Source organism: Pyrgilauda ruficollis, unplaced genomic scaffold (assembly GCF_017590135.1).
Source record: "Pyrgilauda ruficollis isolate IOZ18807 unplaced genomic scaffold, ASM1759013v1 scaffold4, whole genome shotgun sequence".
In the NCBI taxonomy this organism is placed as follows: Eukaryota; Metazoa; Chordata; class Aves; order Passeriformes; family Passeridae; genus Pyrgilauda; species Pyrgilauda ruficollis.
The window spans coordinates 16,214,423-16,242,248 of NW_024525489.1; the positions used below are offsets into that span (position 1 = coordinate 16,214,423).

A 27,826-nucleotide genomic window follows, 5' to 3' on the forward strand; every position below is an offset into this window, starting at 1 on the left:
CACAGGCTGTATTAATAGATAGGATTAGTGAAGAAGAATAGGTCAGAAGGCTGCAAAGCTTCTGTCCCTTGAGATTTCCTTCTTTAGATCATTAGTCTTATTGAGAGCTCCCTTGAAAACAGTGAGCAGAAACTGAGGAAAAGGCTGGAACCATTTTATTCACCAAGATATTCTGGGGAAGGGTGATTTCTGCAGCAGAAGCTCCACTGAAAATGTCTGTCCAGTTTTCTGCACAGGCACCCTGGAGGAACAACAACATCAGTTTTCTGACCAGAGAGGCAGCTGTAACAGAGCAAGGAGAGACTATCATAGGTTTCTACCTGTTGGCTTTAGGTAGGTATTTGGCTTGGGTGTGAAAGGAAACTATTAAATAGATGTTATCAAATTCAAAGTGATTCATTTGGGTTTTATCCCTAAAGGAACAGGATGGTAGAAAATGTAATTTTCTCTTCAGCAATTGTAAGATCAGAGAAGTACATTTTGCTTTTGTTAAAAAGAGATCTATAATCAATGCAGAAATCTTGAGGAAAAATATATATTCAAGCCTGCAAACTTTCAGCTAATGTTCATTAAGCTTAATATGTGTGTAGATAAAAGAAGTACCTTATCAGAAGTACATGTTAATTCCATGTTTTCTTGTGTTTAGTAGCATTGAAGAAATGTTCCCTGATTTTCAGAGTTGTGGCTGTTGACAGTCAGTTGGCATCCTACAATTATCTTCTGGAGAGACACAAAATGTATTTTGTGGTTCTCAACTTTAATTGTTTGTCTTGCTTTAAAGGCTGGATGCATATAGAAATTGACTTCTTCAAACAGAATCTAAGAAAGATCTAAGTACTAGAACCTTATCCTGTGTCACAATACCAAGTGTTTCTTTTAGTTCTGCAGGAAGACAGATATAGTAAATGTATAACAGGGATTTGAAAATGGCACTCGGTATAAATGCACTCTGATACCACTGTAATTTTGTTTTGTTTGTTTAAATATTGTCTATTTTGGGTAGACTTATTGCCTAACACAAGGAAACTTTATGAAAGTTCAAAGAGTACAAGCATGCTAGGCAATAAAAAATTTCAACTATAGGACCTCACAGAAAAATAGAAGAAAATTTAACTTTTATTTAATTTATTCTTCTAAACAGCATGTACAAAAATGTTTCTATTTTTAAATGATTTGCCTAACTGATTTTTTTATTCTTAACTTATTACATATTTCAATTAACTTATTAGCCCTCTGCTTACATTTGACAAAGGCTTGTGGAAGTTAAAATGTTAAGTGCTAAGTATTTTAATATGCTTACATGAGACTTTCTTATTCTTGTCTCTAGAAATTGAGGAAAGTTGTGCTTAGAACAAAACCAGAGATTCTAGTAGGAATATATATGGCTTCTATTTTAGGAGAGTGGCTGTAAGCTAAATCAGAGGTATTCAATTTATCCCCACTCTGTTCACATCTCCATATCCCCTCATTAATGGCTGGGAAATGTCTGCACCATCAGCTAAAGAATTAAGCAGTTGCTTAAGACTATAAAGAACATCCTAGGTCAGCAAGGCCAGTCCCCTACAGAGACAATGTATAATCTCATTTACACAGCTATTATGCTCTCTCATATAACTGGCTAGGGGTTTTTTTTTGGTGTTATCACCCTTCCAAAAGCATGTTCCTGATTTTGTTTCCCTGTTGGATAGGAGCTTCACCTGAATTCTTAGCTAAAGTGATCACAACAACTTTATGCAATTTTTGGTCATTCCTTTAAATTGAAATAATTTTTTGCTTGTGAATGACATCCTATGGCCAATCTATGTTCCCGAAGGAACAATCATACTTTGAAGTCTACCTCTGTATTCCTATATTAAGCAATTGAGGGAATTTTATTTTGTTGGTTGGTTGATTGTGGGACAGGGGATAATTATATTTATTTATCTCCTCTCATATGATCTTGTCCCCTGTCATCCCAGCAACCTTATAGCCAGGACTGAATACAGCATGCAACCAGTGTCTTGCCATCACTATTCACATTCATATTTACCCTCTATCAACTCTTCTGATCCCTCCCAGTATTGCCTCTACATCACACTGGTAGTTCAGATTTCTTCCACCAATCAACCAGCGGAAATGTTCTCCTCTGCTGCTTCCTGGTAGTGATCTCACATCTTCTAACAAATATCTAGGTGTCTGAGCCTTTAGACTACTGGGGTTTGATTTCTTCAGATCCTTCAGCCAAGCTTGCAAGTACTTTGCATGTCATAGCTGCTGTTCTTGAAACTTACCTCAAGATTCAAAACTTAAGTTCCTTTCCTTGCAGAGTATGTACAACCAGCAGAAGCACTACTCCAAATTAAGTGTAGTGTAGATCTGGTTAAAATTGATGGATGTACCTTTTGGAAATTATAACTTTTGAAAAAATCTGTTAATTATACATAAATCAGGAAAGTCCTAATTTCTTTTCACCTCAAAGGTTCTACTGTCAAGTTCTGCAAGCACTAGCCACAGCAATTTACAGTTATCAGTTTTATTTAGTTATCAGTTTTATCACAAATAACTCATTCTATCAAGATGAGTCTCATCTTGACAGAGCTCATGAATATCCAAGAGCCATGGTCTAACACCTTTTGCTGAGATAAGGCCTCTGTGTGTCCCCTCCTGGAAATTCTCACATGTGACAGGTAGCACAGCTGTCATTTGTGACAGTCAGGATACTGATGTATGCGTTGTACGTGGTACAGCAGCCAGGCAGTTTTGGATCCAGGTGAGGGCTCCTCAGCACCCTGCATGGGAGCCTGAGTGCAGTGGTGTAACCTGCTGACACCACAAGCAAACCAGCAGGAAGCGTGTGGTACATTTTGCAAATGCTGATGGACTTTGGGATCACTGCACTGCTTATTGATACCCAAGCCACTGTTCCATCGTTCTCCTTGTTAGTGCTGTGGCCAGGGGATCAGCAAAGTGGGGGGAAGGTGCAATGCCCGTTCACAGCAGTGATCCACTCTTAGAGGGACTATCTGCAAGTGATAGTAACTGCTGTGTTACCCTGTGCTAGGTCACCTGCGTCAGCATCCTCTTTCTGAAGGCAGCAGTCTGATCTCATCCTTCCCTTCAGTGAGATCAAAACTGTCTCCAACAGACAGGTGAAAGCTTGTCTTGCTGCTGGGATTACATCTGATCCTTTTTGCCTATGCCATAAGTGGTGCAGTACTGTGGAAAATCCTTGTACAGTTTAAATTATGAGGTACAATTTAAAAGCACTGCCCACTGCTGCTGGCTTCTAGACATGGGGAATAATATAAAGCTTTTTTTGCTTTATTAATTATTAACTGGAATTCTTAAGTTGGGTTGGGGTTTTTTTCTGCATTTATCATAATTTGTTCTCTGTTTAGTTCCCCTCATTTCACTCTTAACTGGGCCTGTTAGAGTAAATACGAGGCATAAAAGGAAATTTTATGTCAATAGGAGAGAGTATTTATTAGAAGACAAATTCTGACATTTTGTGAGTGCTTCCTTCAGAAAGGCATGCTGAGTGCATTACCAATCCCATCAGAACAGACCACAAGATCCAAACATGCCTTTAAAAGGCACACACTTCTGAATGGTAATAGTAAACTGTTACTTGACAAGTGACAGAATGAGTGTAATTTTGGGATTTTGTTTGACAGATAAATCTGAGAAGGTGGGAAAGGAAATAAGCTATTCACAGAACATTCATCCCCAAAATGATTGCATTTATTGAACAAATAATCTGTCCATGCTTTGTCAAGTCTAAAACAAGATGACTCTTTTCCTTCCTGCCAGAACTGGCAATATGCCCTGGACAGGATATTGTGTGTGTATAATTGGCAGCAAAGACTGAAAACAGAGTAGGGTCACATCACAGTTGCAATAGTTAATGACAGCTTTGCAAATTCTCTGGGTTTTATCACTGTTTTAATTAAAGTTTTCTGGGCAGAAAATCTTTTGCAGCAAGCCTCTTCTGACAGGCATTTATGCTTCTGCATGTGTAGTTGTGTAAGTAACTGATTTCATTCATGCCTGCTCTGCATTAAGGTACTCAATCCAATTTTGTCCTAGAGGAAGATTATTTGCTGAGGAAAGAGCTTAGTTTGTCTTGTGACACTGAGCCTCACCTTTTGCTCTCACTTCTTGAGTTCTTCCACTTCAGGCTTCTTATATATTTTAAACTGCATATGGCTGAGTTGTAGCACCCATTTTTCTATTTCAGTCTTGCCAGGTTTTACAAGTAAAGGCCATGCAACAATGTCTAATGAGAGCAAGTCTAAGTAGAAGGCATAATATCCTATTTTGGCTGGGCACAGGTGAGCTAATCTATCGGAAATGTGGATGACCAGCTCAGAGCTATCAATTCACTTGTGCCAAATTTAGTTCTGTGGAAACAATGTTAACAATGAAACTGTATGCAGCCTCAGGTGCTTATTGCTTGTTCAGTGATGATCTCAGGTACATGAGAAAAAAATAGGGCATGTCTGAATGCACAGGATGGAGTGATTTGACAGAGAAATATTTTTAAAATTACAATGTACTTTTTCGATATTCTGAGAGTTAAACAATCTCAGTGTTCCCAGTTGCTTCCAGCAGAAAGATTTTCAGTCTCCCTAGTCGCTCTTTCTGGCTACTTTTCTGGTGCTTTCTTTGCATGGGCTGGTGGGCATCACATTGACACAGGAGTTTGTGAATAGCTGAAGGGCTGCCAAGCAAGCTGACTTTCACCAGCTTGCTTGGCAGCTCTTCTATCCCAAGAAATCATGGATAACAGCACCAGATTCCCTTTGTGGAGTGCTTTTGACATCTGTGGATTAAAATGCTCTCTTGGAGAGTGTTATTCCAGAAGAAGGATTACTACTGAATTATACAGGGGTGATACAACATTTTTAATACTACTGTCCATCCAATTCCTCCTACCTCACAATATTTGCAAAACTGCTGAAGTATTTCCATATTATCTGTGTATTTTACCACATCAGGAGATCTAGCATCTCTCTGTTGAACCACTCAAGTCAGACTGTGCTTATGGGAAGGATGTGGGGATCCCTCTCTGAACTTTATGCTGGGTAGCAGTGCTCAGTTTCTACCTAGCTGCAATTTTTTTTCTCTCTCGCCACATTTTGACCTCAGTTGAAATCTGTCCTTTTTCCCCAGGATTGCCTTAGTATGCTGGGTTTGGATTTTGGAGTTGGTTGGGTTTTTTCTGCATACTCTTACGAGTGAATATTAGTAACAGCTTGCCAAAGATGGAACAAGTTCCCTCAGTTGTTTCTTTTCTATCTTCTGTTTTACTGAGATGACACCTGGTAACATGGAGGCACTTCAAAGTTCAGAGGTTTCTTTCTGGACTCTTGGTCTACCTCTGATGTCCCCTGAGGCACACACCACCTGAAATGCAGTTGAGGAGATCTCTGCTCTCACTGAGAGTGTCAGTGCTATTGCTCTGCTTGCCTTGAATTTTCAACATTCTTCCCTGTGATGCTGTCCGGGCTTGGGGGAGGAAGGGAGAGGGGTTGTTTGGTTTGAGCTGTTCTTTTGATTGGGGTGATTTTCTGTTTTGGGATGGTCTGTTGGGGGTTTTTTAAGTCAGTCAGTCAGTCAGTCAATACAGGCAGCAACCCAGACTAGCACATGTATCTGTATCTGGTGGCACAGAGGTCCAGTGTCCCATAGTCACTACTCGAGTTGACAGCACTTTTATGTGACCACTGACTTTGTTATTGCATGGTTTACTAAGAATTTATTTTCTTCTGGTGGTTTTTTTTTCTTTTTTTTTTTTTGTTTGTTTGTTTGTTTGTTTTTTTGTGGGGTTTTTTTGGTGGTGTTTTTTTGGGTTTTTTTTTTTTTTGTGTGTCTGTTTTTTTGGGATTTTTTGGGGTTTTTTTTTTGGTTTTTTTCTTTTTTTTTTGGTTGGTTGGTTGGTTTTTTTTAATCTGAATTAATGTGATCTACTACCCAGACAAACCACTTTAAGGACTGGATATGCCAGTGCAGGTTCTCCACTGCTTTGCTTTTCTTAAAAGTACTGTGCCTACCTGCAGAAATAGTACTTGCTCTGTAACCTTATCTCCCTCAATGCTTCCCTCATCTCCAACCTCAGTTTGTGAACGTAGTTCCCAAAAATTATCGCAAGTACTGTGTCACTCTCACCTCTCATTGCCCTAAAATGTGCAGTGTTGTTTGATGTGATGTTTTGCTCAAGTTCTTCCTTAAGATGCTTTAACTGAAAACTCCCTTACCCTCCAGGCTAGGGGGAATTTTCTCTGTATATTCCCAGGAAGGGCAGGTGTCTGACACTGTGAGGGTAGCCCTCCAATCCATTGCAATGCACTGGCAAAATTTTTCTATTTACAAATGAGGTGCCATTTTATTTTGTCTGCCATTTTAGCACTATGTCTTGATATGGACAGGGAAAATGATTTCATACCTACTGCCCTGATAACTAACTAACCATGCAGAGGGTAGAACCAACATACACAAACAACACAACTCCCATGTTTGCTTTGCAGGCTGTTCTCATTCCTTCCCAAAGCCTTCCTCCCTCACTGCCCTGCTCTGCCTATTTATAGTACCTAGACTCAAACAAGTCAGAAAATCCCTGAGTTAAAGTGCATGCAGTTCAAAATCAGACTTGATTAAGAAACATTGTCACCTAGTGGCCAGAACAAGATACATTTATTATTGCTGATCTCGTAACAAGATATGTATAGAATGCGTGTGTGTATCTCAGTGTATCACCACACCAGTGATTATTTCTGATCAATACCATAGGCTGACATTTCAGCTCTTGCCAGTTCAAATACTCTTCAGTAAACCATGTGCATTTACTAAACAAGGTAGAACAGCAGAAGCTTGGCAATGCTGCAAGAAGCTATTAAATGTAAATTGCTCTACAGAAGTAGTTCATAGAGCTATAGACAGGCTGTCCCATCAGCCACTTTCCTCCCATTCCAGAGTACCCAGAGCACCTTACAAGGAGATATATGCTCAGTCTCTTTCTTTAAGGAACATGTGCCTTGCTCTTTTGCATTTCAGCTCCTGAGACTCCCACATGGCCTGGAGATGGAGAGGCAATTTTCTCCCCTCCCTTCCTAGCCACACCAGCCTGGCAGTGAGGTGCTGGATTCTTGACATTGACGTGGCGCTTCCCGAAGGAAGGCAGCTGCCCTCTTGCTACAACATGAAACCTAGCAGCCATCTTTCATAGCACAGACTCCTTTGAGTATCCAGAGATGCTGTGCAGAGCCATCATGTCTCATCCCTCTTTATTGTGTTTGTTCATCTCTTGCTGGGTCAATATACAGCATCCTTATTCTGGGGTATCTACTGTTTGTGCCTGGGCAGAGGGCTGTGGGTCAGCTCTTTTCTCCCTCGCCTGGTAATATTGTAACCTGGCATAAGCCACCAGGTGTTGCATTCCTTATCCTGTCCTAGGCAGCAGACACTCAGAGGTCATGTCTTGCTCTACCTTGCCAAGGTGAAGTGAGGCCACCAATGTCAGAAGTGGCAGAGCTGATTTGTGGGATAGAAGCAGGAGCCAGCGGGGAGCCAGGGGCTGCCTGACCTGCTGCTCAGCCCTCCACCCCCTTAACTGGCTAAGCCACATTTTCAACAATGAACCTGACACTTACCAATATACTTGCTGTTAAAAGTCATTAATCTCTACACACCTATGTAATTTCAAAAAGTGGGATGCAAGCCACCAGGGTCTTGCACTGAAGGGCAGGTGTGGACATTTGGAAACTCTAGGTCTCTCCAGCAGAGTGTCTGACTTTCACCAGCTTTACAGTTATCTCCCTTGTGTTTTGCTCACATATTTAGATGCATACAAGTCTGGCATCTTGGTTCCTGGAGAGTAAGAGAGAATGCAACTTTCTGTAAAATTAAATAAAAGAGACTTTGAAGTTCTATTCCAAACATTCTCTTCATATGGATTATCATGTGCATTACTAAAAAAATATTCCCATCTGGGACAGACTTTGCTGCAAGGAGATCCTAGATTGTTCCAAGAGAAGAAACCTAGTTGTATTAGCTGCACTTTTCTAAGAAGAACTGATAAAGCAGCCCTCTGGCTACATACATGAACTTTCTGTATCCATTATCATATATGAGGAACTCAAACAGCTGCAGATTTTGGCAGATTGTTTGTAGTCTCTGCTCCACTCTACCAATTTTTATTCTTTCCTATTTTCCCAGGTCTAACACTTTGAACCCTTAAATGGCACATCTTCAGAAGGTACAGCAGCAGCTCTTTGTGTTTGTTCTGTCTTATTGCTGCACTCAATTACTCACTTTCTCCTATTTCTGAAATGTACCCAGCTGCTCAAAAAGGTTTCATGCATAGTTTTCTAGTGGATATTCTGGCTAAATATACTTCCAATGGAACAAAAGGGAATTTTAGAAGATATGTTTACACACTCAACAGCTTCTTTCTTTATCTGCTTTTTGATTTCATAGAATCATAGAATGGACTGAGTTGGAAGGGACCTTAAAGATCATCAAGTTCCATGAATTTAATTTTTTTTTCCAGGTTGGTTGTCTTGGTTTGGAAACAGCATTGTGATTTTTGTCCTGTATAAACAAAGACATCTTCTGCAGCCCACCGACTACCTCACATTTAACTTGGCAGTGTCAGATGCCAGTATCTCCGTGTTTGGTTATTCACGGGGTATCATTGAAATCTTCAATGTCTTCAGAGATGATGGATTCATTATCACATCGATATGGACTTGCCAGGTAAGACTGGATTACACTTAATTAGACAAAAGGGGTGTGGCTATTTCTGTGGGTGTGTTGTATATAAATAACCAGACAGCACCCAAAGCAGGTAGTCACTAACCTTTCCAAAGGAGTGTGTTCACTTTTGTAACACCTATAAATCCATGCATTTGATTGGTGCTTCACCAGTTTTCCATGGGTTTTATTCCTGTGTATTCGCAACAGTTCTTACTAGTTTGGTGGTCTTTACTTCATGTCAGAGCTCACGCTCATGTTGGAAAATCAAGGCATAGGCTGTGCTTGTCTTCAGGTCACCTGAAGCCAACCTGGTTGTTGCTTTAAGACAATGTTAAAGTGCCAATGTCAACTCCTGCTTGACAAGGCGTGTGGAGCAAAGTCTCCACACAGCATTTAGGCATAACCATACATTTTAGCACGCAACATTTTGTACTAAGTCAGTTGTAACTCTTCAATCACATTTCTAAACTCTTGGTTGATTCATTGCCTGTGGTAGAATGAGTGATTTAACTTTATGGCACAGTTATGATCTTGGAGGCAGCTCTTTGTTGGAGTACTTGGAAAAAGTTATTACTATTAATTCCGAAACATACCTGTGTGGGCAGAATATAAATGCACCCCATGGACAGATAGGCACAAAGCTGGCTCACTGGTGCTTTCAGCAACATCTGTGAGAAAGATTATACTCTGTTTCATCAGGGAATCAAAAATCTGAAAATGACAGGATAGCCTACGGCAAGGTGTAAGAAAGATCATGATGAAGGAAAAGGGAGAGAAAAATAATCCTCTTTTCTTGGAGGCTTGGTTTTTTGTTTAAGGAGGAAGTTGAGCTATTGTGCCACAAAGATGAAAGAACATTTACAGGTCATGTCCCCTCCATTTCAATAAAAAGGTTCTGTTTATGCAGAGAGGAAGACTTTCTGTAGGAGACTGATTAACCTAGGAGCTGTAGCTTGATCTAAAAAATGATTATTTTATTGTTTAAAATGTATCTCTATAGTCATTTGGCAGAAAACAGTTTATCAAAATGAAGCTAATTATTTCCTCAGCAAAATAGCACTCTAATGAGATCACCTACAGTTGCAGTCTAAGGTCTGTTGAGCAGAAACTCTGAATTTTTTCATTAATGGAAAACTTTGAAGTCATCAGATAAATAAACACATACCCAAAAACTGTAAGATTCACACACATACTCAGAATTAAACAGATGCATATTTCCCCCCTCTTTCAAGGAAGGTTGGAGTTATGACTGAGAAAGGAAAGGTAAAATCTGCATCTCCAGGTTCAGTTCTAGCTTTGTAGCAGATTTCCTGTGTAAGACAGGATAAGCTATTCAGTGTGAAATCCTGACCCTAGGTCAGTGGCGTAACTTAATGCTTACTACTCGCAAGGTTGAAAGAAGTAACATTGAATGACTTTTCTGCATTCCTACTCCAAGCTTTTTCAGAGCCCTGTCTCTACTGTGGCTCCTTTTTTTGGGCTGTAAAAGCCAGCACACAGAGGAATTGGCAAGTAATGGCACACTGTCTCTGCATCTTGATTTGCATGGGAACTTCAGCAGCCTTACAGATTTCTTTCATGATGCTTTTCCCTGGGAATCCCTCTTTGGCTGACTTGGAGCTACTAAGTCTTGTTATGGTGATCTGACTTTTTTTTATTTCAAGGTTTTAAAATATTGGGATAGAGAGGTTCTTGAACTTTATGAGATGGATGTGTGATTAATCTTGCTGTACGTGAACTGCCTTTTCAAGGGGAGAAGTGGTCCATAACATTTTTAGAGTACAGATATTTTGTTGGTCAGTCTGTGTTAAGTAACTGTGTTTGTATCTTCTTGTTTTAAACAGTATTCATATGTAAAGTTTGGATATCAAGCAAAGTTTTAAGGTATTGGGAACCAAAGACTTTGTGCAGGACACTACTAATGCATTGGCTTTTCTTGACACTGATTTGCAAAACATTAAAGTTTCTGCTTTGGTAGTTTCTCTGTAGGCTCTAGAGGGTAACAGTAACCATTCCAAATATGAATTTATACTGTTATTAATACTAATTAAAATGAATGGTAATCTAGAAAAGTCAGTTTCTACTTTGAATTAAGTTTGGATTTATTGTGGCTTGTTGAGTGGCCAAGCTGGTTATGGATTGTTGAGAGAACAGCATATAGGATTCCTATTTCCACTGAGATTTTGTGCTGTCTTGGAGAACCTCAAAAACATGTGTAAAGCCTGACATCATCTTCTTGATTAATAAACTTGACAAAACAGAAGCCAGTGATGAAAAAATAGGTTATGGAAATAGAGTGGCTGGATTCTAGTAAGAATATTGTGCAGAAATAGCAGGAAACTTCTGTGCATAAAAAAAAAAAAAAAAGTGAAATCTTCCATTTGTTGTAGGTAGCCATCTCAAAGGTAATTCTGAAAATGTTTAATATTGAACAGCAATAGTGTTTTGATTGCTTCTTGTTTTACTAGAAGGGGTCTCACAGGTAGAACATGAGGAATGAGGACCTTTGTGCCATGAAAGTGAAGCCCATGCTTTCTGTCAGGACCGGCTGAAGTCGGTGTCTCTGGCTCTCCTCGTGCACTCAGGCTCCTCTGCAAGTACCTGGGTGGCACTTTGCAAACATGAGCATGGCTCTTTCCTTAGCATGGCCCGTGTGTTTTCCCTTACTTGGTTTGTTTTGCTGAGTCCAGAGACAGCCTTATTTGGTTTTCTGTCACTGTCTGGTTCACTACACATTTGCTCCTACTGATCAGTTTCTGCTGTCAGGAATGCTTAAGAAAATTTAATTTTCCCAAGCTAGCCTGTCATTTCTGTTTATGAAGAAATTTCATGAGCTCACCTCACTTAATCCATCTAACTATTTTGTTTTCCTCTTACTCGGGTCTCCTTCTGTGCCCTCAGGTAACATTTTTCAACATTAAGGTTCACCATCCTTGGCTGCTACGGTTGAAGGGAGTGGGGGAAAGACAGACAAAGAGTACTTCTCTCAAAACAGCCTGGTCTTTGAAAACTCTCTGTAACAAAAGATGTGTCTCCAGCTACCTGGACAATCTCACTTCATACATGCTGAATGGGACAGAAAAGAGTTCTGTTCACCTCCTCTGTATGGAAGAAACAACACTTTTCTTTCTCATGCGAAACATTATTTTTTGAGTCTGACAAGGCTCTTCTCTCAGGAATGAGGTTACACGGTACATCTGTATCCAAATGCTGCCTCTGCTCTGTACAAATACAGTTTTCCAATGGTGGCTTTTGGAATCACTTTTATACCTCTGCTCTACCACTGTCTCATTCCTGAACTGGACAGAGGAAGGACAGTCAGTCTCTGGCACATGCATTTTTTTAGCCTCTCCTGGTATGATCAGTAAGTAAACTGGTTCATATGGTGAATTTCAGGTCAGGGAATGTAACCCAGTGACTAAGAACCATCTGTTCCCCTATTAACCATATTCCTAGTGAAAAGCTATCTCAGAATATATTTTTGTCCTTCACATATTTTTTTTTATTTGTATGTTCTGCTAAACCAGAAGTTGCAGTGAAACCTGTAAGTAACATTGTGTGCAAATGTTCATGTAGAAAGTAGAGAAATACTCATTCTCAACAGGCAAATATGGCTTCTTCTGAACTTTATCTATCAAATGACAAAGTTTTTCTTGCATTTTTAATCACGTGGCAAATACAACAAAAGATACAGATTTCAGGAGGCCTCTAAATACAGGGAAAGGATTAGAACCTATCTGAACAGGTGCATTGCAGTCATGTCTGAAAACAAGAATGGACTGTGGAGTGCCTTAGAATTTGAAATTCTTCTACTTCATAATTCTGGTACTTCAGTTTAAATTAGTTTCCAGTAGTTCACTTTTCTAATATTTTAAAATTATTTTTCTTAATGCAGTTTATTTAAACATTAATTTTTCAAACACTTAAAGGTTTTACTATGAGGATCAAGAAAACTGACTGCCCTTACCACGTGCTCACTCTGTTGGCATAGGCTTCTTTTAAAACACATTTCTTATTTCTGACTGTTTCTTACATGTAGGATGTGTCTGGGCTGTGCACCCCAGAACACAGGGTGGATATCTCCAGGTCACAGACATACCCCCCATCCCTGATGTGCTGATTGACACTGTTACCACAGATTCACTCACCCCAATGTCAGCCTGGGTATTCCCAGTCCGTCTGGCCAGCCAGATGGTGCCAGAGCATCCCCAGCTGATCTGTCTCTGCACAGAAACATCCTCTGGAGCAGCCATTTTTAAAAAAAATTCCACTTTGAGGTATTAGTGAGCACCAGGGTAGCTTGTGTGACAGGATCCAGCTCACACTGACTCTGTCCCTGCAGCCTGCTGTCACCATCACAAGGGCCAGCCTTCCAGAACCTGTCTCAGCCTCTCAAAGCTGCTTCATGTTGTGCAGAATAATAAAGACACTGAGGGGAGCAGAAGAGAGAGAAATTACTGTTTCATCCTGTGGCTGGGTTTGCTACAAAACAGGGAGGAAATCTGCTTTTGAATCCTGCAGTGCTTTCATGCTTCACGCAGCACTTCTTTACTCCTGTCTGGCATACCCTGGAGAGGAGCACATGGCAGTGTGGTGGTCAGCAGCAAGCCCCACACTGCACACAGGTACTGCTCTACTCTGTAAGCCCTAATATACTCATGCACTGTTTCCCTGACAGCACCAAATCTGTGGAGTACAGGCATCCCAAAAGAGCATGATGTGGCCAGGGAGTCAAAATTATCTGGAAGCAACCAGACTTGGTGTGTATGCATTGAGGTGTAAGTGGCCCACAGAGGTCTGGGATTTCTTGCACTTTAGCAGATTTTCCAGATTGTGGTGGTGTAGCTGATCAAGTTGCCATCTGAAATCCCAGATAAATGTTTAGGGATGTCTAAGAAAAGCTAAATTAGATGTGCAAAATCCCTGTTTTAACAATGCTGCTGTTGGACAAGGAGGGTTCCCTTCCCTCCAATGGATGTCTGACACTAATGTAGGGAGCCTCTTTTAGTCTCTAGCCCCAGTATTTGCTTTAGCAATTGCTGGGCACCCCCTTATAATGAATAGTCCTGGGCCTGTGTTCCAAAGCGAATCCAGCTCTCCCACAGAGTCCATGGGGGTAAAGGGGTAATGGGTCAGCAATCCCTCTGCTTTTTGCAGTGACACTGATCATTTTTGAAAGGCCTTGTACAGTTAAGGGAAGGAAATGGCTGTGAATACCAAGGAATCACAATCTTTTGTGTTGAGAAGTAAAATATGAAAAATCAAGCAGAGAGTGAAACATGTCCATCCCCTTGTTCTGTTGGCTCCCTTAGTAGCCTCATTTGCTCACCAGCTTTGCCACCTCCAATCTAGGAGCAGAGCTCAGAGCCACAACCCTCCTCTCTGCAGGCAAGTGACCAAAGCTTGCAAAGCTGAGCACATTGGCCCTTGCTGCTTTTTGGAGATTCAACTTCCAGCCACTCCTTCTTGCTAGCACCTAAAAAACTCCAGTATCTTGGGTGCTATTAAATATCTAAGGCTTTCTCATGGCATTCTAAGAAATAATGTCCACCTTTTGTAAAAATTAGAACTGAATACCTGAAACACCAAAAAGAAAATTGCAACAGCAAGAAATGCTGAGAAAAGTATGATGAAAACACATGGGCTCTTTTCAGAAGTTTTGAGGCTTTTAATCTTGGATAAGTTCTTTTGTGTTTTATTGATAGTATTTCCTTTCTCACTACATGCATTTATCTCTTTTCCCATACATATATTGTAAAATATTGCTAAATCTTTTCTGAGGAGAAAACAGAGGATTAATACTTTCCTCTTTTAAAAAAGTCTTGTGTAAATTGTCTGATAAATCAAAAATTCTAAAGGCATTTAGGTTCTTATAAACAGAGTAAACTTGGAGCACATTAATTTCTGTTCATTTAATATAACTTATCAAACCAACCAATTGTTTATGTAGCTATACTGTTGACTCTCTTGAATTGGTTAGTGATTTTATGTGTTTTATAAACATCCAAACAATATTACTTTGTGTGGAGTGATACTCCCTCACATTCTGGGGAGATGAGAGACCAGTGGTAACTCCACAGTCCATGTGAAGTGCAGTAATAAAAACAATGTCAGATGGAAAAGGCCAAAATTAAACCTCACAAGTTTTCTTTTTTCTACCTTCCCAGTACAGCTGCTGGGGAGATTACTGAGGACAGATAGCCACTACAGCCAAGTGCGTATGCATTGTTCATCAGGCTTGTTTCATCTTAACCCCCCCCACCCCTCCATTCACATTGCTCCATCCTCCATTAATTTTTTTCCTTCACTTTTTTTGAAACAACTTTATATCTCAATTATGAACACTGGAATGTATCCTCATTCTTGTTTCCTTGCCTACCTGAGATTTGGATACTGAAATATAAAGTTGCAGAGGTAGTAGTCATCCCTATAACTTTATTTCTGATCTGCCTTCATATAATCTAAAGAATGTATACATTGCAGTCAAAGAGGTAAAGGCAACTCCTGTAGACATCTGTGAGCTGAATTTTAATGAGAAAAATACTTCATCTGCAGGGAAGGGGGAAAGACTGCCTTTGCACAAACAGAATCATTAGCAACAGAGAAGATCATTTCAGTGTAACTAATGTGACTTCAGGGAAATTCCGCCAGTTTTCATTAGTCATGAATTCTCCTTCATTTTCCTCTAAATGAGTATTTCTGCAGTCAATTGTGACTAATTAGGTAAGTTATATATTTGGTAGTGAAGATTTATGAATGCCCAAACTATCTATTTCCTTGTTTAACAAGTCTGACGTAGCCCCTGCTGTGACACCCAAGCACTGTGTCAAACCACACACTGCTGCCTGGATTAGGCATTCATTGCCTGAGAGTGATCCTACAGAACGAGGAATTTACAAAGCCTAAGCTTTCATTTCTGTACTTACTTTTCCTCCCAGAGGGCTTTGAAATACCCTTTTCTTATTTCTCTGTATGGAAAATAGTAGCCTTGCACATCCTTCTGTGCTGATGTCTAAGATACTATATATTTTCTTTCAAAAAATGCTGTCTGTTGCTCCTTCATCATTCAAGATCTTCTCAACACGGGGCAACAAATAATATTCTTCTGACTCCTCTCTGTGTGCCACATCCTTTCACTGGCTTTTAAGCAAAATTTCATCTGAAATTAAGATATCACTCTGATAAAATTTGTAAATACCTTATATAGTTCTATCTCACAGGTACTCATCTTCTCTATCACAAAAAATTTATTCCAGTGAGTGAGTACACTGATAGTACGTAGGAAACAAATCAGGTCCTGACCTAGATCTTGTGCTGAGTGAATCAATGACAAGATGATTGCTGCTTGCAATGGGCTGTATATGACATGACATGCAGGACTCCACACCACTGTCCCTGCAGAAAGGGATGACATTGCAGTTGGTGGGTTTCCAGATTGCTCTTTAAGGCCAAGGATAACTACATCTTTTATACGTCCTTCCATGCTCTCCCTGGTCTACTAGGACTCCTTGGAAGTGCTTGTGACTCTCCTGGTTTTTTGGTACAGGATCCAGAGGGGGCAAGAGTATTAACCTAAGAGGAGATCTGCTAGTAGCCATGCAGCTTTTTCAGGCTTTCAGGAAAATAACATATTCCTGTCTTGGTCACTTAAGGCTGAGCTGATACTATCACTAACCTGCCCTGCCTTTTGCCTAGGACCTTCCTGAGCAGAAGAGCAAATTCAGTTGTAGGCATTCAGCAGTCAGAGATGTCCTTGTATAAACCTGAGGGTGGCCATGTAAGCAGATTCCTTCTTGTTGGGAAGCAGCACAGAGGATTGTACTTTGGAGAAGGTGTAGGGTCACTTTTGTCTCTGTGCTGGCCTGGCAAAGTCCATAAGCATTGGTACCTCTGATTCCTTTGAGGTGTGTAAACCTCAAGAAACATTTAACATGATATTCTGAAATGGAAAAGAAAGTACTTTAAAAAAAAAAAAATATGTGCATGGATTTCAGTTATCTACAGGACACAGCCTTGCCTTTTATGGTAATGTAAAGATGAGACAGGTGACTCTTCTTTTAACTGCATATTTGTTTGTTTGTATTAATGGTGATGTTGACAATAAACAAGTAGACTCTGAATTAACGCCACTACAGTGGAGAGGAGTTTTGGCTCAGGCCCACTGAAAAGAATTTTACAGTGTAGCACACACGTTCCCAAAGGACAATGATAGATTTTCCTATCTAGTGCTTCTTAATATCCCTCTGCACTAATTCACAGAAAGACAATGGCAATTCAGCATTTAACAAGAAGATGGGAATCTTTCCATTTTGTCTGGATCATCTGGTGGTATGAACTACATGCTCCCCATTTATTCTTCAGGAGGGGACATGAGAGGCATAAAACCTGCCATGATTCCATGGCATCTACCCAGAGCTAGAAAGCAGGTGTGTTACCAAGCATTTGGAGATGGAGTATTTGAAGTAAGATTATTATCTGATGAGGCTGTGTAAGGAAATTCAGCAAGAAATTTCTATCTGTTCAATTAATGCCATACCCTCAAGGGCATCCCCACCAGTGGTATTCACAGATGTGCTCCTTGATAGGGGCAGGCACAACTAGGAGTAGAAATTGTGGCCTGAGAGGCTGCAACTACAGTAGCTAAAGGTCAGCCCAAAGTAAGTATACCTTGAACCTTAATTGATTAACCTGGTAGATGAAACTGGGCTCCCCAGGTTTACTAAAGCCAAAACTTGACCTGCATATATTGACAATGCCACTGAACATGCATTAACTATATAGTATAAGTAGCATAATTACATATCTGGACACATAATAGTACAGTCTAAATACTGCATTCATATTTTTTATCTTTAGAATATATACCAGCCACAGAAAGATTTAATCACTTTGTGAGTGTAAAATACTGAACGTCTGATTCTCTCACTTAATGGTTTAAACTCTCTAATCCTGCAGCATATCGATTCTCATTGTTTACTTATACATGGAGGGGCATTTGTGTCAGAGCCCTCTAAAGGCTTGGGTTAATGCCATCTCCTCTATGTGTAGCTATCCTTGAAGCCTACTGAGACATTTTATAAGGCAGGATGCAAACACACCAGAACAATGTCTCATGAGCAAAAGATGTTGTGGGCACTGTAGCAAATGGTAAGTCTCTTTCACCTCCTATACTGTAGAAAATCTCAAAGAAACTGAGTGCTTTAGGAACACTATGCACTGTGGGTTTTAAGTAGTCTTTTGTGAAGACTAATTTTGATTACTGAACTCAGTAGTCCTTCTAGAACCTCTGTGACTAAAGAGTTACTGTAGTCCAGTTGACACATCATAGTATATTTGAGAGATGGAAGAATGATGTTGTCGTCAGACTCAAGTGGAATATTTTTGCATTTACTTCAAACTTTAAGAAATTGTTAAATTTAAAATTAAATTTTTAATTTTAAAATATCTTTCCAAGGTATCTACAATTGCTTTTACATATGTGTTTCTTGAAGATTGATTTAAGTGCTTTTTCATTTCTTTATGTTGAATGAGGTTTATTGCCATTATCTAATTACATTATGATCTCAGAATAATCTGATCTGTATTTAAAAAATAGTAATTCTGAGAGAGCTTATTGTGGCAACTTTAAGTATATGATGTGGGCACATAATCCCTGTTTGAAGTTTATATATTTCTTTACATATTCATTATCTCATTTTCAATAGAAGAAAGATACAGGATGCCATGGTTCTGAAGGGAAGCAAATGGACTTTGGGAAATTGCAACAGATTTACCAGTTGGCCAGAGGAGGGAGTGAGGCAGCCTTTGTGGCTGGTGAGATCAATGTTTTGGCCCAAAGTGAAAAGTTATAGCTATTTTGGCAATCTGCTTTTGTGCAATTAAACCTTGATTAATCCGATATTATGAACAACAGGCTATATTTTTCTCTGCTTTAAATGAAGACAACCTTTATGAATCAGAAGGGATTCATAAGTATTAAAGGTAGTAAAAGTGAGGCACACCCAAGCTCACAGCTAAAAATTTCATAGTGCATTAGGGATTCCTAACTCTCTCTGTGTTGAAGCAAATGAATTTGTATGCAGTAGAAGCTCTATGTATTGTGGGTTGTAAATAGTGCTCCAAGAGCATTAGTGAGATTTAAAGTCAGGCACAAGTACAAAGCAGAAAAAACCACAGTTTTTTCCTCAGTTGTGTCTTAGCTTCCAGGCAGCATAAAGATAATGAGCACCTTCCATGAATATCTGTATAGCCAAGGGAGTAATGCTGGTAGAGCACTGAGAGAAAGCCTTTAAAATTACTAATCTACTCCTGCTTCTTAATGGGTAAAAAGGAAAGCTGGTGTTATTAAAATTACCATGGAATCAACGTTGTGTTTATGTCAGAATTCATTACTGCCTGTTAACACTACTGCTATTTGATCAAAATTAATAATAGGAAGGAAAAAAATTGCATTAAACAAAAATGGAAGAAGTATTATGACTTTCAAAGGAAGGAGCTGGCTGGGGGGTAGAATAAAAGGAAAACCAGAACTGTGTAAGGGGAAGAGCATCAATATTCCAAAGTAATTAAATGTTATTTACTACTCTAGTATTTCCTTGGCTGTCATTCCATATATCTTTAAAGAAGCAGAAAACTGAAATTATCACATATTTTTGTAGCATGCAAATATTAATCTCTGTCTATAGAAATTGGGACTATGTTAAAGCAGTTTTTCTCTTGTTACCTACTTGGGTGCCTAGCAGTTGCCTTGCTACCTACAGTCAGTGCTGTCTGTTCAAGATCAGAAAAAGTAGCAGAGATCTTTCCTCCAAATCTAGTAGGTGTAAGCTTGAAGCAAATTGGCTGCATCTAGAGGAAGATCCCTTGTTTTCTTCTGAGGACATATGTCTAAGTGACAATGATATAAAAGTGTTGCAGCATTGACAAACTTGCTGGGAAATGTTTTATGCGTAGTAGGGCTCAAAAGCCACTTGTTGCCAATAAAAGTCTGGGACAAGAGTGGTCTGAGCATCATGCTCCCAAAGCAGCATATTGGATGGTCTCTTGTAGTTAAATGTTCCAGATGCTGTGGCTCCTGTATCTCAAACTCCTGTGGCAGTTTGAGAGCCACCATTTACCTCCTTTATTCATTTCACCCAAGCTCTTGTCATCTCCAGAGCTCCCTCTGCTTCATAATGTTTCCCACTGTCACTGTTCCCAAGCCACCGAGCCTGTGGCCAGCATGAGGGCAGTGACAGCTACCCTGGGAGGCTGCTGCCACTTAGCCACTTACAAACCATTTGGCCCTGGCAACGTCTCTGGTGGCAGCCCCCACACCTGCAGAAGGTCCGATGAAATGCTGGTATGAAATAGTATGCAAACAACATGTGGTACTGAAAATGGCTCAGTCCTATGAACTGTTTGATTTAGATAAAACTGCAGGGTTTTTTAGCAAGGCACCACTCAAAAGAAAACATCTAGGCTTTTCTTTCTTATGGTGACAGCTCCATCTTAAAGGCCAAGAGTGTATTTTTACCTACCTTACTTTTTTACCAAGAGTGTATTTCTACCTTCCTCCCTTTTCGGTGTGCTCAAAGGCTGTTTGAACCGATCACTTGATATAATTGTCTCTCTTTGGTCTGACATCAGAGAAAGAGGGTAGGAGAAAAATGGTCACATCTGCCAGTGATAAAACAAACAGATCTATTTCAGAAAAACTCCCCTGCTTTTAACACAGGCTTATGATACACAGTGAGAAGCCTGTTTTGCTCATTTAGTATTCAATCTCATAGCTCTTTAGGCTTAATTTCAAAGTGTTTATTTGCATCTTTGTTGAAATATGCTTCCTTTCTAATCTGATATCTAGTGCAATTCCTTAGGATTATGTTCATTATGTTTTCCATATCTATGAAGCATTATTAGAGCAAATGGAGAGGTGGCAGCTGTTTGCACCAGTAAGGATAATGAAATTCAGAGCACATTTACATATCCAGGTATTTCACCAACATTCACAGCACACAGCAGACCAAATTCAGCCAAGTGCACCTTCTAGCAAGTAGCTGAGACATCCAAGAAAGTCTGTTTTAAACATGGTTGCATTCATACACCAAGCATGAGCTGACTGTAATCGGAGTGTAGATTGTTGTAGTAGCAAGCCTTGCATGTGTTTAAAATGTGGTGGGTCTGTAAAAGATGGCAATAAGTATTTAGAGTCTATATGAGGACACTAGTAGGAAGAAAAAGCACCAGTAAAAGAAGTGATGAAGCTGTCCTTTTTCTAACCCTTCACCCAATTTAATTTATACAATCTGCCAGGGTCTTAGATTTAAGCCTGGATTGAAGCCCCAGATTCAGTGCTGGGATAAACTGAATTCCACAGGAGTTGTGCCCATTCATACAAAGATAGAGTTTGTTCCTGTAGAATAATGGTGTGCCTTTCCACCAAAAATGTCAGTATTTTAATGCCAAGTTACTGTCCAGAGACACTTAATATTCTTGCTTCACTAGGTGTAAAACTGGCACCTTCAAGAGCTCCTCTGCTCTGGACAGTTTAATATGCCATTGCAAGATTCCAAAAAAATAAGGGACTGGCTGTCAGCATTTTGTCTGGATCATTTCCCAGCCATACAGTGCTCCCTTGCAGATGGCTGCATCCATGTCTGCTACAGCCGACAGAACATCCTGGTTATACCTGGCTGTGAAGTTCACAGAGCTATGGCCATCCCGGCATGTGGCTGGGGCACTGGTGTCAGCAGGAGCCACAGAGCTGCACGGCTCTGCCTGCGTCACAGCGAGGGGATGAGGATCAGGGCTTCAGAAATAGCCCAGCAGCACCAGACATTGAGACTCAATCTACTGGATCTATTTAGGTTTGGAGGTCTATTAAAAAAAAAAAAAAAAAAAAAAAAAAGCTCTTTTCTCACTCAGCCCAGCCCTTCAACTCCTACATTCTTCCCTCTTTGGCCTAAATTTCTTAGGATCAGTTTGCAGGTTTGTTCTGTATAAGCAGGGCAGCTGCATCCAGGGCACTTTTGCCTGTTCAGGGCTTTTCTTCTTTCCAGTTCAAAGTTTTTCACCTTCATTTAGCAAGTCATTTAAGGGAAGCATAAATGTAAAGGTGTGCTTGCTTGCTTATTGTATGTACATGACAGAGCACTTATATAATTTTTGAACATTTAGTTGCTCACTGATCCTATAGAAGATAACTGCACCTGACATTTTGCATTTCTCTGCTAGTTGGGTTTCTGGAAAAACTTTAAAGTTCATTAACATGAAAATGACAGGAGAAATTCCTGTGGTTCTTTTCCCTCTCAACTCTCTGCAGTAACAGAACATCCTGTACTGCTTTGTTTTTCAGGTTGATGGCTTTCTGACACTTCTCTTTGGCCTGGCTAGCATTAATACTCTTACAGTGATCAGTGTGACACGCTATATCAAGGGCTGCCATCCTGAGAGAGGTAAGGAATAAAGGCAAGTCCAGTTCTGCCTTCACTCAACCTGGTGCAAATGTTTATTTCTCTCAGTCACTATTATCAGTCAGGCAGGCTGTATTAAATATAAATTAAATGCATTGAAAACCAGGACATAATACAGTCATTTGCATTACAAACATGTTTTCATAGAATCCTTCAGGGTTAACTCCAGTAAGAGCCAAATTATTACAAGTGCACTTAGGTCACCATGGGTAAACTCATGGTCAAAGATACCACAGGTACTGCTAACCCTCTGTATTCCTCCAAGTATGACTCAAATTGCTCCTAAGTTAGACATCCTTGTCTGGATCTCACTGAAAAATATTTGATCTTCTATGAGATAATGTTTGAGAAGATTCCAGTCAGGGATCAGATCAATTTTCATGCCTTTGTGGCAAGTGGCTTGCACCATCTTTTGGGCAGGAACCTATCAATGTAGGGAAAGCATATATAAGTACATGGGCTGCATCAGATGAGTTTTCCTCTTTACTAGCACGAGGAGTATTTGCTGTGATAAGAACTTCTGCAGAAAGGTATTTTTTCCCACAGGAAGTTCTTCTGCAGTTTGGTGCAATGATAGACTTGTTGAAGTTAACTTTCAGCATGATCTTCTGCTGGAGCTGATAGAGCTTGGCTGTGATGTAATCCTACATCTTCTATTCATTGCCTGTTAAGAAGTTATATTTAAAACCCACATTTCTCTTTTGTGAAGCTCTACCACACATCCATCTGATGGTGTGCATAATTTCTGTTTGAATCTCAAGTAAATTTGAGCAAGTACCAGTAAAACATTACAGAAATGTTGAGGAACAGAAATTGGTGGATGCATAAATATTTCCCACATAAATGAAGAAATAACTACAGTGTATGGCAACAGCAGGACAGATTGAATCTTTTGTATTAAATGGCTAATACAGACTGGGCTATTTTCCTCTTTTTAACAGGGAAAAACCTTGATGCGAGTAAGAAAATCCCCTGAATTTCAATTTATCTTGTTAATTTCTATGTAAAATACAACTGTATCCTGCAATTTACAAAATTACTAAGCATAAGTCTAACACAGAATTCGCTAATTCAACAGCACTCAACAAACTCATTGTCCCCTGCTTAAAAAACATTCATTTCCACTCTTCAGTGGGAACACAAGACTGACAGATGCTTTCAAAATCAAACTTTTCTTATGAATATGCATTTTTCTATCCTAATTTTTTTAATAGCTGTTACACTTATTAGCTGGTGGTATAGGAGTACATTTGGATTTCAGAGATATGTTTGCCTTTCCAAGTACTATTTTCTGACCCAAGCATGCCATTGCAGGTCACTGCATCAGCAACAGCAGCATGTCGGTGGCCCTGGTTCTCATTTGGGTGGCCGCTTTCTTCTGGTCTGCAGCTCCATTGCTTGGCTGGGGCAGTTATACAGGTAACAGGTATCTCTCAGTTCTACTTGGCACCTCTCCACTTAACAAAGATAAACTTACCTTTCTTTTTTGCTGTTTGTGATAAACCAGGCTGATTATCAGTGGAACTGAGGAAATAATTCATTGTGTGTGACGTAGGTGCAGAGCGTTGCCTGCTTTGGTATCAGCTATAAAGAGATTTTTTTTTGGAGATATCACAGGAAAGGCTTGGACCAAGTGCATATTGCCTATGGACGAACAGAGGCCAGAAATACTTGGCATGGTTAAGCAGTGAGATAAAGAAAACTATCAAAAGACATCTTTCAAAAACTGTCAAGTTTAGGAAACTAGCAAAGAACATGAGTTCCAGCAAGTTAAACTTGAAATTATAATAAGACAAGACAGAAAGATTTGGCAAAACAATTTGTTGAAAATATGAAAACTTGCATAGCAAAGGAACTCAAAGGTGCTGGAAAGTTTGTCAGTCAAAGAATTAGGGTGCAAAATAAGGCCTTATCAGAAAAGGAAGGTGAGGAAAAAAAGGAAAAAATTTGTCTAGTGAACACTGCAGAAATTCAGTGGCTAAGGCATGTGACAGACCAGAAAATTTCTTCATGGGGGAAAGATGGAGAAATTGCCTCTATTTAAACCTGTAAGAATTCAACAAACCAAATATCTAGGAACAAATGGTAATGATACAGAAGTCCCATCAACGGAAATTATGTGACTGACCTTGTCCAGCAGTTACCTGTCTGGATTCTGTAGGCCTCTGCATTCTTTGAGAAGTCATGAAATCTATGGAGACTTACTGAAGCAGCTATGTGTATATATTCTCTTATTTACTAAGTATGGAAACTTTGAGACATCTTTGGACCCTTGAAATATGGATGTGAGAAAAGCAGCCATTCCTATAGCTGGTTAAATGTTCTATCCTTCACAAACCAAAATACTCCCAAGATATTTGGCTCAATAGACCTTCGGTTTGAGACAAATTCAAACTGTTTATTACACTGTCTGAATTTTATGTCATATTTTTGCACTCTGGACTGTCATAAACTTGGTTGTTTTTGACTGGTAATTTTCTGTGTATCTTCTGGTGATCTGTGCTCTTTTTACATTAATCCACCAACTCTTCATTTATAGGGGGACTTCTGATGTCTGGTTTTGGCCTTAAACTGGAGCCAGGGACCTTTTGGGCAACATTACTTTGCCAGGACATTCAAGTGCCTCCATGGACCCTGTTTGAATTCAATACCTTGACAGCAGTTTTCAAGACTGCTTCTAGGAGTGCTTTCCCCTGCTGAGACTCACAGCAATTTCGGGTTCCTGGGGTGTCTCTAAGCACACCTCCCAGAGATGTGGGAGCCCAGCAGCAGGCACCAGCAGAGCACAGCACATCACAGCTGGCTGACTCGGGCCTTTCACTACTACACAGTATCTTCAGGGGCCCCCAGGACCCCACCGATTTTTAGGAAAGCCACTTGTTTTTGTCCCTGTGGAGGGGGAAAACATAGCTCTGAATTCTGACTTGCGGAAAATCTGCTAGATTTTCTTTTCCTGTCATCTGGAGGCTGGTTTCATTTTTCAGGAAAAAGTTTTCAAAAGCAGAAACTCAGAATTAAGCCAGATTTTACGGTTGTATTTTTGAATCTTGAGGTCTACTGACAAAAAAGGCAAAGGAGAGAAAAGTCTATTTCTATTATAGAACACATTCAGACAGCAACATCTAGAGCTTCTGGTGATAAAATACTGAGCTCTTTTTGATGAGAATCACAAAAGAGATTTTAAGCTTTTGCTCATTTAATTCCTCCTGTTTAAATCTCCTATCACCTGTGAGGAATTAAGGGAATTTTTTTCTCTTCAAAATTACCACTGGATGTAAGGGAGAGATATGCTGCTAAATCATGTAGTCTTCACCTGAATTGTACCTCTGTGACCTGTTAATACTTGACTTTCCGAATTTTGATTCATGCTTTGTTTATTTGTAATTTGATTTTTTGCCATAGCTGTCAGAAAAAACCCCACAGCTTTTTCCACTTAAAAAAGAAAAATATGCAATTCACAACCTATGGGAAAACCTCTAAGGTTATAGAATTCAAGTTTTCTATCAGGACATCTTTGCAAACACATCAGGAGACCTAAAGAAGTAAACTGTTATTGATAAAAGTGTTCAAGACAGAGACTACACATTATTCCCACTGCCTTTTCCTTAAGCCCCTGATCTTCTAGTGTCCCACTAGCAGTAGACCCTGCAATCTGCTTGACTTCATTTTTAAACGTCTGCATCTCTGTGTTGCAGGACACTGTGTTTCCATTTATCAAGAAGTTTCATATCTTTTGAAGTATTTATGTTTTGTCTTCTCATAATCTTTATCATGAGCTGTATCTATTTAGTCTCATGGCTCTCACTGCAGTAGAAGTTCCATTACCTCAAGAAGCCTCAGTATTTTTTTCTCCTGCTTAGTTATGTAAGTAGTGGCTTTACATTTGGCACATTGTCTATGTAATTCCTTGTTATGCTGTTACAGCGCTCATCTTAGGAAGTTACTATGTAGAGTATTATGACAAATAAGAGTACTTATCACTCAAGGATGTAAAACCTTTCTTTCTTTTTAAATAAAGTGCCACAGTTTCCTATCCTGAAACAACAGTTTGTGCATTATGGATTTACACTGGCAGTACAAACTTGATAGAATGATAATACACATTAAAATTTGTTACAGTCTAAATGGTCTTGAAAAATTGTTTGAGTAGGAAGGAATGTCCTGTCTCATTAAATCAGAAAGATCCATTCTGTAATACTTAACAGAAGAAAAGTACAGCATTTTAACTAACAAATTAATTGCTCAAAAGCAGATCAATATTCTAAAAATGCTAACCAACTTATTCTTGCTTTCCAGATCGCATGTATGGCACATGTGAGATAGACTGGGCAAAAGCCAACTTCTCTACGATCTACAAGTCCTACATCGTCTCCATTTTTATCTGCTGCTTTTTCCTGCCTGTCACAGTCATGGTCTTCTCATACGTGTCGATCATCAACACAGTCAAACTAAGCCATGCACTGACAGGACTGGGTGACCCCACAGACAGACAGAGGAGAATAGAGCGGGACGTCACCAGGGTGAGTTTGGGTGTCATATTGGGTGGGAGTCATCTCAATGAAATCTATCTTTCCAAAAATTGATCTCAACTAGAAGAGAAGAGAATAAAACCAATCAATTGCATTTAATTTCTTTATAACTCTAGTGACAGTCTGAAGTCAGTGAAGAATATGAGATTTGTTTAAAATTTCTACTGCATCAATTGGTTAATATTGGTGCTACATCACATTTGAAAAATAATCTAGATATAATTGGAGTCAGTTATACAGCACAAACCCCAAAAATATGGTTTGGCATATGCTCTTTTCTTTCAGAAGTTCTACTACTGAGCATACTTGGAATTTAGAGTGCAGATTCCAGTTTACTCACTGTTTAGTTAAGTCTACCTGAAACCCTCTGTATTCATATAAAAATGAATATGGAAATGTAGCTATTTTCTTTCTGTTAGGTGAGGCATTTCTCAACTACACCACCATGCCAAAATTCAATATGTAGCTCCTAGGTTCCAATATGCAGCTCCTTCCTGGCTGCATAAAAGCAAACCATTTGCTTGTCCATATTCTCCTATAAGCCATACCCTCAGGGCAATCTGTACCTTTCCCTTCCAGCCAAGTGTTCAAGTTATTATTCTCAGTGTTTTGCTCCCCTTATGTAGTCTTCCAAAATAAATTTAACATTATTCTTCTTCTGTCTTTTAGGTTTCTATTGTCATTTGCACAGCCTTCATTATTGCATGGTCACCATATGCTGTCATCTCTATATGGTCTGCCTATGGTCACCCTGTGCCCAACCTTACCAGCATCCTTGCCAGTTTGTTTGCTAAGTCTGCTAGCTTCTACAATCCCATTATCTACTTTGGAATGAGCTCCAAATTTCGAAGGGACATTTTCATCTTGTTCCATTGTGCCAAGGAAGTCAAGGACCCTGTGAAGCTCAAACATTTCAAAAACCTCAAACCAAAGCAGCCACAACCTTCTCAGAAAGAAGAGAAGTATGCACCAGAAATGCACCCTGCACCAAGCCCTGATTCCGGGGTGGGAAGCCCAACCAACACCCCACCTCCAGCAAACAGGGAAGTGTATTTTGGTATTCTTGATACACCATCCAATAACCCCAATATTGAATGTGATAGATTGTAA

General features: G+C 39.6%; 1 protein-coding gene across 1 annotated transcript; it reads left to right on the forward strand.

Annotated features, from left to right (window-relative positions):
• Positions 1-212: 212 nt before the first annotated feature.
• Positions 213-27,826, forward strand: LOC121358797 (opsin-5-like). Its single transcript, XM_041477260.1, has 6 exons — positions 213-333; positions 8,528-8,733; positions 22,070-22,169; positions 23,502-23,606; positions 26,484-26,707; positions 27,386-27,826. The coding sequence occupies exons 1-6, from the start codon at positions 213-215 to the stop codon at positions 27,824-27,826; spliced, it is 1,197 nt and encodes a 398-aa protein (XP_041333194.1).